At 36.9% G+C, this 14,291-nt stretch overlaps 1 protein-coding gene across 2 annotated transcripts in view; it reads right to left on the bottom strand.

The window, feature by feature from the left end:
- Positions 1-10,207, bottom strand: part of map2k5 (mitogen-activated protein kinase kinase 5) — a 58,833-nt gene extending 48,626 nt beyond the window's left edge. For both annotated transcript variants that reach the window (XM_081359943.1, XM_081359944.1), the window contains exons 1-5: positions 9,760-10,207; positions 9,532-9,580; positions 9,199-9,266; positions 1,511-1,580; positions 1,073-1,113 (exon numbers count right to left, since the gene is read on the bottom strand). In XM_081359943.1, coding sequence (XP_081216069.1) covers positions 1,073-1,113; positions 1,511-1,580; positions 9,199-9,266; positions 9,532-9,580; positions 9,760-9,897 — 366 coding nt within the window. In that variant the 5' untranslated portion in view covers positions 9,898-10,207. The remainder of the gene's footprint in view (positions 1-1,072; positions 1,114-1,510; positions 1,581-9,198; positions 9,267-9,531; positions 9,581-9,759) is intronic.
- Between the last annotated feature and the right edge of the window lie 4,084 nt (positions 10,208-14,291).

The following is a 14,291-nucleotide window of genomic DNA, read 5'->3' as shown; positions in this document are numbered from 1 at the left end:
TTTGTGGGGGAGACAGAGAGAAATAAAGAGAGAGGCTTGAGGAAAGGGGTCACTTCATCTATCAGGCAAAATTAAATATAACTCTGGGAACATCCTTGGGTTAAAAAAAAAGAATGAATCAACATCACGTCCTTTATTTGTCATTAAAGAGGATTCATGAAGCTGCTTCTTGTCAGAGCCACACTAACGCATCGCAGTGGGAGAATGAAGGAAAAAAGCTCAAAGAGAGACACTATATAAATAAGTAGATTAATTGAGGTCTGTAGGTCGTATAGTGTAGTGCAATAAAGCAGTGATTCTGTTCTTAATTAGTGTCTATGAAGACCTCATTTAGATCAGTTTATCAGTTTTTTTTACCCTTTTCAAGCCAATTAATTCGGAATTAAACCAAAACAAGCACAAAACAAGAACAATTATACTATCTAGGTAAACAGAAACTACACTACCCTTCAACACTTTAGGGTTGGAAAGAGTTTTTTTTTTTTTTTTTTGCTAAAGAAATTAATGTTTTATTCAACAATGATGCATTAAATTTGACAGTAAAGACATTTATAAAAAAAAGTGACAGTAAAGACATTTATAATGTTGCAAAAGATTTCCATTTCAAATAAATGTTGTTCAGTTAAAATTTTCTATTTTTTTTAAAAAGAATCCTGAAAAAAATCATGTTTTCCACCAAAACATTAAGTAGCACAAATGTTTTCAGTTTTGTTAAGAAATGTTACCTGAGCAATCAACATGATGATTTCTGAAGGATCATGTGACACTCAAGACTGAATGAAACATTTTATAATATATTCAAATACAAAACAGCTATTTTAAACTGTAGGTTTAAAACTGTTCCAATAGGCTTTGATCAATTAAAACGCAGTCTTGGTCAACATAAAAGCCTTAACATTTTTGAACGGTTTATCAAATAAGCAGATAGAAATACAATGAAAAACATTGAGGGGGTAGAAAATGAGAGACAGATAGAAAGAGAGAGTCTTGACTTCAATTGACATTTCAATAAGTGTACGCAGCATAACCGATCCATGGCCAATTCTGCAGAAACAATCATTGAGACACATACCTTCAGGCCGTGTATGTTGCGGATCCCTGGGGTCTTACCGGCTGAAAAGAAAATTGACTAGATTGTAGATCAAGTGAGGCCAGAGTAAAAGAACATGAGCAGAATATTTTACAGAAAATGTTTAAAAAGACAGAATTAGTCTATCCGCAACATTACAAAACATATTGAAATACAGCTTAGGGAGCTAATAAGAATATCATAAAGAATAATGCATATGTGAATGTGAATGTATTCATAAAGAATTTGCTTCCTCTCACAGAAGCCACTGAGCATGAAGTAATTTGGGATTTGCTAAACAGAAAACGCTCACAAACGCACGTGAACAGGGCAGTGCTGAGTATGGGGTTTTCAACAGTGATCTAGGCTCTAGATGGGCCTCGGGCACGTTTACTGTTGCGGTGTTAAACTGTAATTTGGGCCAACACACACTTTACACACCTCGTGGAAATATCTGTAAAGGCTCAGGTAACAGTCCGTTGATGCGGTGCTCCATCACTGTGTTGCAGTACTGTGGAGAATAAACAAAACAAAACAAAAAACTCTTAAAAACAGTCCAGTTCCTTTTTTCAGTAGTTCACACAAATCAATATTACGCTCGGTGAAAGTATTTAAGAAAAAAAGTCCCACGGAGTATCAAAGCAATCTTCTGTTCATTCTCTGTAACACTTCAGTATGGGGAACACATAGCCTATTCACTATTTACTGCAACTTTTGTCTCAATAAACTCCTAATTTACTGCTTATTAAGAGTAAGGTAGTTTTTGTAGCGTTTAAGTTTCGGTATTGGGTAGGATTAAGGGATGTAGAATAAGGTCATGCAGAATAAGGCATTAATATGTGCTTTATAAGTACTAATAAACAGCCAATATCCTAGTAATATGCATGATAATAAGCAACTAGTTAATAGCGAGAACTGAACCCTAAAATAAAGCATTGTCACATTCTCCTTCTCTCAGAGCCACTTGCAGTATTGGGGGGAAAAGAAAAGACGCTAAATGAATCGGGCACCCTGCTCAGGTAATCTTTTTGAAACCCTCTGTATCAATTCATCCGTTGTAATGGCTGCCAGGCGCAGCCCAATCACTGAGTTTTCTCATTTCAGCCTGACGTAAAAAAGCAATCTGCCAGTAACGGCTGCCTATTAATTAATTACACTGCATAATAGGCTGAAATGGAGTCTGGCATTTATAAACCTTGTATTATACTATTAATGATATTATTAATATCACGGCAAGCTTTTTGTGTAATTATTTTTTCTTTTTCTTTAATTAATCTATGCGGTTAATAAAGAAATTTAACTTAAAGCAATCTCGATTTCAAGTTTTGTTGGCACTGTGCTTGTAGTTACATATGAGACATCATGTCGTATATATTAATTACATTTATTATATTTTATAATATTCAATATTTACTGAAGCTGATCTTGCAGTTGCAGTTTTAAAACTACAGAAACTGTACATTGACTTACATTCTAGATTCAAATATTCTATTTCAAAAGAACTCGCACAAATTTGTCTCCCCTGCCAAAAGAACATTCAATGGATGTTTCGGTTAACAGAACCATCTGGTCGCTCGTCCTCTCCTCTCAGTCCAGCACGAGACCTTTGTGTCCAAACACAGAGCACCCATCGCACACAATAAAGCCATTAAAAACCACAGATCCAGATGGACAAGAGAGGAGGGGAGAGTGTCAGTGTTTGAAATAAAGACTGAGACAGAGAGAATGAGAGACAAAGGCAGAACAAGACAAAGGTCAAAAGCAAGCCTAACCAAGGCCGTCCGGCACCGTCCCTCCGCCGCGTGCGGATGCGTGATGAATACGTTGTGGCGCGCGAGGACATGCAGAGGAAGCAGAGTTAGAGCAGCTGTTATTAAATACCCTATTTATCACTGTCACCTCTCTGCACTGCCTGCAGGCACTGAAACCATGTAGCTCTACCAAAACACACACCTTTAATTTTCCACTCGGTTGCTTTATCGATTAGGGCTGCAATTACCTAACTAATCTGTAACAGTGTATTAAAAGAAACCTCCCTTTGTTGGACAATAACTAAAGGCAGTTTGATCACAGGAAGGCAGCTTGAAAGCTGGAGGGAACAGAGGAGTCGGACCTCCGCTCTGTTGGACCCCGATCATTAACACACCCCAAGTAAAGCGCTCTGTAATTAGCCGTCCCAGCCTGGGAGATCAGTGCCTGTGTGTGTGGTGTGTGTGTTGTGTGTGTGTGTCTGTGTCTGTGTGTGTGCTGGCGAGGCTACATCTGACATGGGTCAGTCTTTAACTTTGAACTAACATCCTGGAAAGGCTAACGGTAAGAAGGGGTTCACCGGGGACCCAGAACATCTCAGAGACCTCAGACTGATGATCGCTACCAGAGCAGTCAAGACAGTTTGAAGGTCGGTTTTCACCAGAGAGCTCTGTGAATTAGCTTTCGCACCTGTAAAGCAAGAAGTCATCTCTTAATTCCTATTAAGTCTACATAACAGTAGATCCCTTCACATGGAATTAATTGAAGCAAATTTATAAAGGTCCCCACAGAGACCCCAAGAGCCACCAAGGCAAAGGGCACACGCTTGAAATATGACCACAATGATCAGTCAGACATAGGCACAAGCCACAGAACATGTTACACGCATATTAAATTCCACCCTTCTCAGCAGCTTGCACTCTCCCCAGAGAAGCAAACAGCATCATGGGAGGAAAAGCTCATTTCCAGAAAAAGTGGACTCAGTTGTGCTGTTAACCAAAATGCAAGGGGGAGGCAATCTGCAACAGCAACGAGCGGTAATATTCACTGTCAGAGTAATATGGGCTCAAAGATTTTTTTTTTTTCGTGATGTGCGATGGCACGTTCCTTAAGAGGAAAGTCTCTCTGTGTATAAGCATTAATGTTGCGATGACAAATGAGAATACTCGCATTCCCGCAAACATCTCCAATGTCAGAATGTGCATTTCAAAACTAGAATTAATCAAGACAGAGAAAAAAAGTTGAATTACACTCAGGCAGAGCAGGACACCCGCGAGACATCATTGTCAGTGTGTCACCTTCTGGCCTAATCTGGCTAATGACTCCAATGGCCTTGAGAGGTACAACATTGATAAAGCATCTAAAAATAAATAAATATCAAATATAAGTAATTTAATTTCCTGCAGAAGCGGTGGTTTTAAAGCCCATGGCTACTCGAGAGTCATTGAGAGCTGATGGGGGGTAAAAGACAACACCAGCTGAAAGTGGATTTTGAAAAATTCCTCTACCCAAGAGGGCTGTGCTTCTAATGAGGCGAAACTTTAAGTATTGAATAATAAATAATAAAAGTTGATAGTTCATTTAACTTCCACTGTACTTCACAGGGGGAAAAACTATTACGAGTCATTACGTTTGGTGTCCACAATGTGAGCAGTAAGTATTGAAAGCACTTTTACGGCGGTCTCAAAAGAAGAACGTTAAAAACACCACATAAAAAGCAGAGAAAGAAGAAGAACAGACTGAGGAAACAAGAGTAGGCAACAACATTCCTTGACTTGAAAAGGAAGACTGTTTAAATCCGCAATCGGGGAAAAGTTCACAATAGCTTTCTATTAAACACATGACACACAAATATTTTGAACATTTTCAATTTGTGCCTGGTCACTTGGGGAGGCCACTGCCTGAGTCAACACAAAAATAATGAATATTAAGAGAAATAAGCAGGAATTTAATATTACACTTTTCCCTTTGCTAATCTTGCTTGGTTAACACCTGTAAAATTTAAAATAGGGGGTGAGAGCCAGAGACGCACGTTGCCATGGAAACATCGAGAGGTGAAGCCAGAAAAAAAGGAAATAGATGAAGAAATTGAAAAGAAAAAAGAAAATATGTAGCTACTTGTCATCCTTGCCAATCAGCAAAGTAATGAGAACACTTTCCCCAAGGGTGAATAGATCTGGAATAATAGATTTGTAATAGCTTTTCCCTTCCAACAAAACACTTCCAGCATTCAAAGGTCTAATACAACAGACTGTAATAGAGCGCAACGGTGACCACCCACTTTTCCTCAGCTTTGGTTCCGGAAGTATTTTTCTTTGTTTATTTGCTCCATAGGCATTTCATTAAAGCCTTTTTATTGAAGTGTCTCATGAACCAACTGGCTCCAAGAAGAATCACAACATTGCAAACGAGGGTTGCTAAGGATTCACCAAAGTGAAAATTCTGGGCTGAAATCAAAAGCCAAGATTCTGCATGCAATTGGCCAAGAACCGAAACCCAAAATTAATTTCTTATTTTAAAATCTTTTTTTTTTTTTATACTTGTATTAATATTAGACTTTTTAATTAAATTCAATAATTGAATTGAATCTCATTTAAAAAATAATACAAGCCAATAAAATGAAATAACCACACTTATTTAAAGAAACACACCAAAATTGGACAGAAAATTTATTAAAATTATATTTTATTCAGTTCTATGCAACAGAATCAGATTTAACAGATTTATTTTTTGGCCAAGTATCAAATAAAGTATAATACACATGGAATTACAAAAAATCCTGCATGAAAGTGAAATCTGAGCGCTGAACGCTGAGGCATTTGCTGTATTTTCAGCTCATATTTTCAGCCTTTTTTCCCTTTCGGCCAAAAAAACGAAAATACCATTTTCAGCCGAAAATTTTCTGCGGACAAAATTTCTGTGTATCCCTAGTTGTTGCAATATATCGGTACTGACGACAGCAGCAATTTTAAAAAAACTAAATGCTGATATTGTGTTAATATTACACATACAATATTATTGTTAATAAGCTGGCACCAGTATATCGATGACACTCAAATACAGTAGATGGCAGTTTTACACCTTAACCTTGGTTACCACCAAAAAAAGGAAAACGTAGTACATTATTTTTGTACACTTCTGTACAGTTATGGTTACAAACTCTCGATTCACCTGCCTATACACTCGTATTTTAAGTGTTTCACTGGCCCAAAAAAAGAAAACACTAAATAAAGTTAAGGATGAATGTGACTGATTTTGACTTCTTGAAGTTCTTGTTTTTTTTTTTTTGGCTACAATAACCATACAATGAAACTCTGATATCATGACAGCCCTATTATAAACTATGATTTGAATAAAAAAAAAGAAAAGAAAAAAGAATTTTAGAAAAATAAAAGAAAAAAATAAGAAATATAAGAAAAAGGAAAAAGTACAACACTTGCACTTAATCATAATGAGGGAATGAACTACAAATTCCATAAAGTATTGCGAATGATGTTGTTTTAAGCATCTGAATTAAAGTAATTAAAAAAAACATTATAATTGTTAATAAGTATAAAAACAATATATGTTAGATTTATTGTAATATTAATATATAAACAAAATATATAAGCAGTGAGAGAGATTCAATTACATCATTCGCAATGCTTCACACAATAGACCTTAATAGATCTTAATCAGAGTAGCACCATTTTTACATTTTTTAATGCATGAAAACGATGCTGTGAGGGATATACAGTATCTGTTGAAAGTTTGGAAACATAAAAAAAATAATGTTTTATAATCAATTTATTATGCTCACCAAGGCTGCATTTATTTAATCAAAAATACAGTACAAACAGTAATAGTGAAATATTACAATTTAAAATAATTGTTTTTGATTTTAATAAATTTAGAAATGTGGTTTATTCCTGTGATGCAAAGCTGAATTTTCAGCATCATTACTCCAGTCTTCAGTGTCACATGATCCTTCAGAAATCATTCTAATACGATGATTTATTGCTCAAGAAACATTTCTTATTATTTTTATCAATGAAAACAGGTTTAGCTGCTTAACATGTTTGTGGAAACAATCATCAAAAGTGACAGTGAAGAAAGATATAATGTTACAAAAAATATATTTAATAAATGCTTTAAGCAATTTAAAAAAAAAAAAAATGCTGTTCATTGAATGCTTTATTGTCATCAAAAAAATCCTGAAAAAAAGTATCACCATTTCCACAAAGATGTTGAGCAGCACAACTATTTTCAACATTGATCATTTTGCTAAATGTTTCTTGAGCAGCAAATCAGCATATTAGACTGATTTCTGAAGGATCATGTGACACCGAAGACTAGATAAATGATGCTGAAAATTCAGCTTTGCATCACAGGAATAAATTAACATTTTAAAATATATTCAAATAAATAAATTTATTTTAAATAGTAATAATAGTTCACAATATTATTGTTTTAACTGTATTTTTGATTAAATAAATGCAGCCTCGATGAGCATAAGAGATTTCAAATTCATAAAAAATGTTAATGTTTCCAAACTTTTGACAGCTACTGTAAGGACAGTGGATTCAATGAATTATACGGTTGTTTAACAACCTACCGATTGTTCAGCAAACTAAACTTTCAGTAGACAAAAACTCCATAAAACTGTTTTGAAAGTTGTGAGTTATAAAATTGATTGTGTGATCTCTTTTATTTAGTGCGCACCGTTGCAAAGACTGTACATCTATCCCCCACAGCCTCGTTTTTCATCTGCATTAAATTCAATATGACAGTGACGTTTCTGTTGGTGAGTTTGGTTTACAATTAGGCAATGTAGTTCTTCAATGGCAATCTGGCTATTAAACATGTTTTAGAAATGATGTTGAAATCACACTTTAACAGCTGAATCAAAGGACTCAAAGAGTTTGGCTGTATTTACAGTGGTGGTCAGAATTAATGGCACCCCTTGTAAATATGATCAAAAATGGTTGTAAAAAAATAAACCTGCATTGTTTATCCTTTGTTTTGATCATTCATTCAAAAAATTGGCAAAAATCGAACCTTTCATTGAAGTAAAAGAATTGAAATTGGGGGGTAAATCACACTATGAAATAAATGTTTTTCTCCAAAACACGCTGGCCATAATTGTTGGCACCCCTAGAATTTTTTATGAGTAAAATATCTCTCAAGTATATTCTCATTAATATTTACCTTTATTTAGCACACCAGGGTGACTAGGAACATGAAATTGTCCAGCTATGACTTCTTGTTTCACAGGAGTTTAAATATGAGGAAACACAAAGGCCAAATTCCCTTAATCATCCATCACAATGAATAAAACCAAAGAATATAGTTCTGATGTGCAGCAAAAGATTGTTGAGCATCACAAAAGAGAAAGTGACTGTAAGAAAATGGCTTAAGAATTGAAAATCCCCATTCTGACCATCAGGGCAATAATTAAGAATTTCCAATCAACTAAAGATTTTACGAATCTGCCAGGAAGAGGACGTGTCGTGTGTCTATATTGTCTTAATGCACGGTGAGGAGGAAAGTTTGAGCGGCCAAAGACTCTCCAAGGATCATAGAGAAAGCCTAAAAAAAATTATCAAACAACCCCTACATCCCCACATGTTGTCCATGATCCACCAGATCGGTTTGGTGCAAACAGGGATGAAGAGTACCCCATGCTTACGGTTAAATATATTGCTGGATCTTATATGTTGTGGGCCTATTTTTCTGCTGGAGGTCCTGGACTTCTTGTTCAGATACATGGTATTATGGATTCTAGCAAATACCAACAGATAAAAAATCAAAACCTGTCTGCCTCTGCTAGAAATCTTATAATGGGCCGTGGTTGGATCTTCCATCAGGACAACGGTCCAAAACAAACATCAAAATCAACACAAAAATGGGTAACTGAGCATAAAACCAAGTATCTGCCATGACCGTCCCAGTCCCCTAAACTGAACCATATAGAAAATGATTGGGGTGAACTGAAGAGAAGAAGCACCAACATGAAATTGTGAATCTGAAGGATCTGGAGAGAGTCTGTATGGAGGAATGGTCTCTGATCTCTGGTCAGTTATTATTCTCCAAACTCATCAGGCATTATAGAAGAAGACTCAGATCTGTTATCTTGGCAAAAAAAGATTACAAAAAGTATTTAATAACAGGGTGCCAACAATTGTGGCCGACGTGTTTTGGAGAAAAGCATTTATTTTATAATGTGATTCCCCCCACTTTCAATTATTTTACTTCAATGAAAGGTTTGATTTTTGCGAATGTTTTGAATGAAAGATCAAAAGGATAAACAATGCAGCTTTATTTTTTACAGCCATTTTTTATCATATTTACCAGGGGTGCCGTTAATTCTGACCACCACTATATACATGAGGTATACTCACATACGACAGCATGGCTTTGAGCTCCTCATCACTGCGAACTGTGATTCGGTCACCAACTTCATCCTCATCTGAAATATAAGAGAATCATTTGAATCTAAAACAGCTAATCATTTGCCAATTTAAACAACCATTTTTATCATGCATTCTGCAAATGTATGAGTTTACTTTGTTGCATTCCTTTAGCCTGACCGATTAGTTTTGTTCAATAAAGACAACAGCATTGATAAGAGAAAATGACAGTTGTTCAGTCCTATTTTCTGTTTGTTTCATACATACTATTTAATTGGCTATCATGAAAATAGTAAAATAATTAAAAATAATAACAATGCTCACATTCAAAAGCGGTGACTGTGGTTTCAGGCATGACATCCCTGATCGCGGCCTGCCAAAATAGAGAATCACTGAGCAGACAAACATTTGACTGACAGCTGTCAATCAGCACCATTATCCTGAAAACCACTCATTAAGGTATTACATACTCCATGAATGGTTTCTCCCTCTAAAATGTACTGAGATGTCACATGGGAAAACACTGTAAATACAGGTAAACCAGCAACTCACCAGCAAATCGTTAAAGTTTAGATGTGATGGATAATCCACTAATGAGTCCATGTCCCCCACCGGCGTCTTTATCCGGATGACGATTCCCTCAGATTCCATGCTGCACAGGTTAACGTTATTTAAAACAAGTAAAAGCATAACAAAAGCCCACCGAGAAACATAATCTTGGCTTTCAGTGCAGATTCCCAGACACACAGCAGCTGTACAGCAGGCTAGGCGGCTTAGCTCACTAGCAGTGAAGAAAACATTCACCACACAACTGACGCAGCGGCCACTCCGACTAATAAACGAGAGACATGTCCTTCCAGATGTACGGACAACAGTTAATCCGACTGTTAACTAGGATTTGAAAAAAAAATATTTGCCCGCAGATAACAAACTGTCAACAATGAAAGTAAAGCAGAGGAAGTTTAGCGGAAGTGTTTTGAGAATTACCCGGAAGCTGAACACGATCAGCTGGAGCTAGGCTATATAAAAGCCTCACAGACTGGGAAGCTTCAAGCTGCCTACTAGACAGTATTCGCGACGTGTCTTTATCTGTTCCTTTAGCTTGTAAAGTATTTCAGAACGTGGCGTCAATTTGCAGGCCAACCTTATATATTTTTGTTTAAGTTGTAAACAAGTTGCCACATAAGGCTTTGGATAAACTATAGGCTACCTTTTAAGTGAGCTGTTTGTAGGCTATCATTTTGACCCATAGCCTAGTCATAAATCAAAAATCGCCATAAAAACAATTCACGTTGAATGAAAGTTCATTTTTGCTTTACATTATAGCCTAATTAGTTTACATATGGCCTAAATGTATGCTATTTGTTAAATATCATTGTAGAATGGTCATTATTAGCCTAGCCTACAAAATAAACACAGACGGGTTATTTGACTTATGCAAAGACCATTTTTTTTTTATTTCACCTCAAATAAATATTTCATGTCTACATAGTAGGGCTGGGAATCGATTAAAAAAAATGAACTAATTAATTGCACAATTTGCTGTAATTGCAATTCATTGCATTTCCCCCAAGCTTGTAATCATCAATATTTAAACTTCACCTAATTAAATTAAACAACACAGGAAAAAAAGGAACAGAAAATAGCCCTATATTATATCAATATATTATTCTTTTTCAATAATCAATCAACATAATCAATAACTGTTTTTTTTTTTTTACTAATTATCAAAATAAAATATAGCCTAGTCCTACAAAGCTATTATTACCAGAGCATGTGATCAGAGCAGGTCATTTTACCATTGTTGCCCAGCATGACTATACCATCTCAGTATGGGCTATTGCAAACAGAAGTCTAAGTTATTTGAGCAGACTTTGCTTTTCCAGTGCGTGATCGGTAGCCTACATGCAGTGCCGTCGCTGGTGGGGTGCGAGGCCCTGTGCGAACTTGAAATGCGAGGCCCTGCTCTTTGATGTCTATCCTCAATTGCGCATGAATTACAGTCACACGGACGTAGCTGTTCTAATTCTTTTGCACGCATAATCTCGCTGCAATACGTTTTTATCAAGTAGAATAATACAGCATAATCATGCACATAGTCTCAGCTATGACTTTTTGCTATTTATAAAAAAAAAAAATCAACTGTGCGACCACAAATGGCTATAAATCAAGTCAGCTCGAGAATTTTCATCAAGAATCCGCCTGCTTTAATAGCGTGTATCTTAATGGTCCAGTGGTAGAACTTTCGCTTAGCGTGTCAGAGGTTGTAGGTTCGAATTCGCTCTCGTATGGTTTTATTTTTCTCGTATAGCGTTAGTTTTTTTTTTCTCATCAAAACCGATTATGTTAATCAGTGGTTGTATATCAAGCAGGGACACATTTGTGTGCATTATGTTAGAGTATCCACAACGGATTGAAGCGCGCGTCCAAATGAACACAGTGCGGCCTGTGCGCGAGCCACACGAGAAAACACTGTATCCGCGCCACTGATCGCAGCGTCAACGAGCACTTTGATCACTTGATTTACAAAACAAATTTCAGCGCTAGATCTTCTCTTATTTAAAAAAAAAAACGAACAAAATGAATGCTCTGGATATGTTTTATTTATTTGTAGAATTGTTACATTCGTGCCGCGAGATGTTTTAAAAATGGTGAAAAAAAAAAAAAAAAAAAACAGCAGGATTGCGAGGCCCCCTATTGGCGCGAGGCCCTGTGCGGTTGCACAGTTCGCACAGTCTATGCGACGGCTCTGCCTACATGATCGGAGCGTTTGGGCCGTTAACGACAGAGCAGAACGCGCAGCGCAAACACGGAGCGGAACATTGAGCAGAGAGCGCAGCAGCGCGCCGACACACACACGGAACGGAGAGCGCAGCGCACACACGGAGCGGAAAAGACCCGCTCATGAAAGCTGCGCGAGATGAAACCTGATCGCCGAACACGGAGGGGCGGGACGGCATATTTTCGGGCTTTTCAGCCGCAACAGGAAGTCATTAAAATGAGGCAAAAAAAAGTGCTGTGTTAATTGCGTTCTTTTTTTTAACACGTTAAACGTCTAAAATTAATAGCAAAGATTAACGCGTTAATTCCCCCAGCCCTACTAAATAGCCTATTATTTATTTGGTATAAGCAGGATAATAAATTCAGGCTGTCTTTATCCTTGTAAATAATTTACTATGTTACTGCTATTTAAATAGGCTACTTAATATTTCACTTCTATTAGTAGCCTACCTCTTTTCTGCTTTTCTTATATAAAAATTTAAATAGCATTAAAGATTTCCACTTTGCACAACTCATTAGATTGTAATTGAATGTACAACAAAGAACATTAAGTGCCCTACAGCCTTATCTGAGGGGAAGACTCATTCAATTCATTCATGGTCAGCCTGATTGCAAAAGCCTCAACAGACATTGATCCTTCAGCAAAGTAGAGTTTTGTTTTTTTTCGACCTCAGAGTCCAGCTAATGCAGTCTTGATACCTTGCGGGCAGGATATAGAGCAATGTGTAATGATAAACAGCTATGAAAACTAAGTCTGACTCATTGCAAGCTGCAATCCACAATGATATGATCACGGCCTACCAAATAGGATCAGGTCTCACATCAAACTTTAAAACAATAGTGTTTCCAGGCAGCCTATCAATGCCCTGACCTATTATTGGCTCTACAGCTGCCCTGTCAATAGCACAAATGTGTAGTCTGAAAGAGCAGTGGAAGAATGCCACCTTAAATGTTTTCTTTGCTCACTTTGAAAGAGGACAAAAGCTAAAAGCTTAAATACGCCATGGGGTTGTGCACAATTGAATGAAGACCATTCTCCTCTCAAACTACAATTGAAACAGTCAGGTTGTTGTAAGTGAAAACTTACTAAGAGCTCTCAGTTTAATGATCAGATTATATTACTCATATAACAATTGTCAACCGAGGAGTTAAAGTTTTGATAGCTCTAAAATGTACAGTTTGTGTAAACAGCTGAATCCACAAGTGGCTCATAAACACACAATCAGACCTAATGAGTGGTTAACCCTTCTTGTTCTGAACGAGTCATCAGCTGCTCTGCATGACATTGATTGTGTGTCACACAGCACAATAAGTAATGGCTGAGTCTCATTGTTGCAGGTTTAAAGAAATGGAGTACCAGAGTCAATGTATCTAGCAGTAAAGTGCTGATTACAAGAGAGATGTAACTGCAGTTTGTCGTCCCTCTGTGGACCTGCTTATAAGGTCTGGTGTAGTATTAAAAAAAAAACATGCCACATCAGCAAACACAATTATCAGAAATCAAACTGGACCTGTAGCCGTGAGGAAAAGGAGAGATAGGGTGCTAGAATGCAGTGTCTGGTAATTAAAAAACATTTTATCAGCCCAAACGGTCTTCTCTCTCTTTCTCTCCATCGACAAGTTGCTTAGTTGAGACAGAGCAGTTTGATTATACAGACACATGTGCTGCTGGTGTTTAACTCTCTGCACTGGAACAAAAGACAAGCGGGGAAATTTTCCATTACACCAAAATTGGCTGTATACAGTGAGGTCTTCCCGCTTTTTCCACAAAGACAAATATTTTCTGATATTATTGTTTGTAAAATTCCAAATTAATCTTGGTAGAAAAACCACATAAGCTCTTCGCACATCCTTATTTTGAACATAAGTACAAACAAGCACCAGGGAGTTCATGGAAATCAGTGGGGCAGCAACTGAGGAGATATTTAAAGTTGACTTGAAATGGAAATTCACCCTATCTATTTTCTAAATGCATGTTTTGACATTGAAATATAGCTATTGGACCTTAATTCCGGTGAAAACAGACTTCTCTCTGATGACGAATGCCGGACTTTTCCAGTGATCATTCTGTTTAAACCCCGCCCCTTCAAGCTCTTGTTCATCCGACCTGAATTTTTGAGTGCAGTGTCCACATCTCGAAATCCAATCAACAATGATGAATAGAACAAAGACCCCACCCTACATTTTTTCTTTTCCAATAATCCATTAATCACGGATATAAGTCACAATACAGAAGAAAAGATCTGTCGCTACTTCCGTTTCATTGCGAATTTCAACCTGATAAAGTAGGCCTATGCCTGTAA

This window comes from Scardinius erythrophthalmus (genome assembly GCF_964197995.2).
Source record: "Scardinius erythrophthalmus genome assembly, chromosome: 2".
Lineage (NCBI taxonomy): Eukaryota > Metazoa > Chordata > Actinopteri > Cypriniformes > Leuciscidae > Scardinius > Scardinius erythrophthalmus.
Note: the sequence above shows the minus strand (reverse complement) of the source record. Positions and strands in the feature narration are given on the sequence as shown.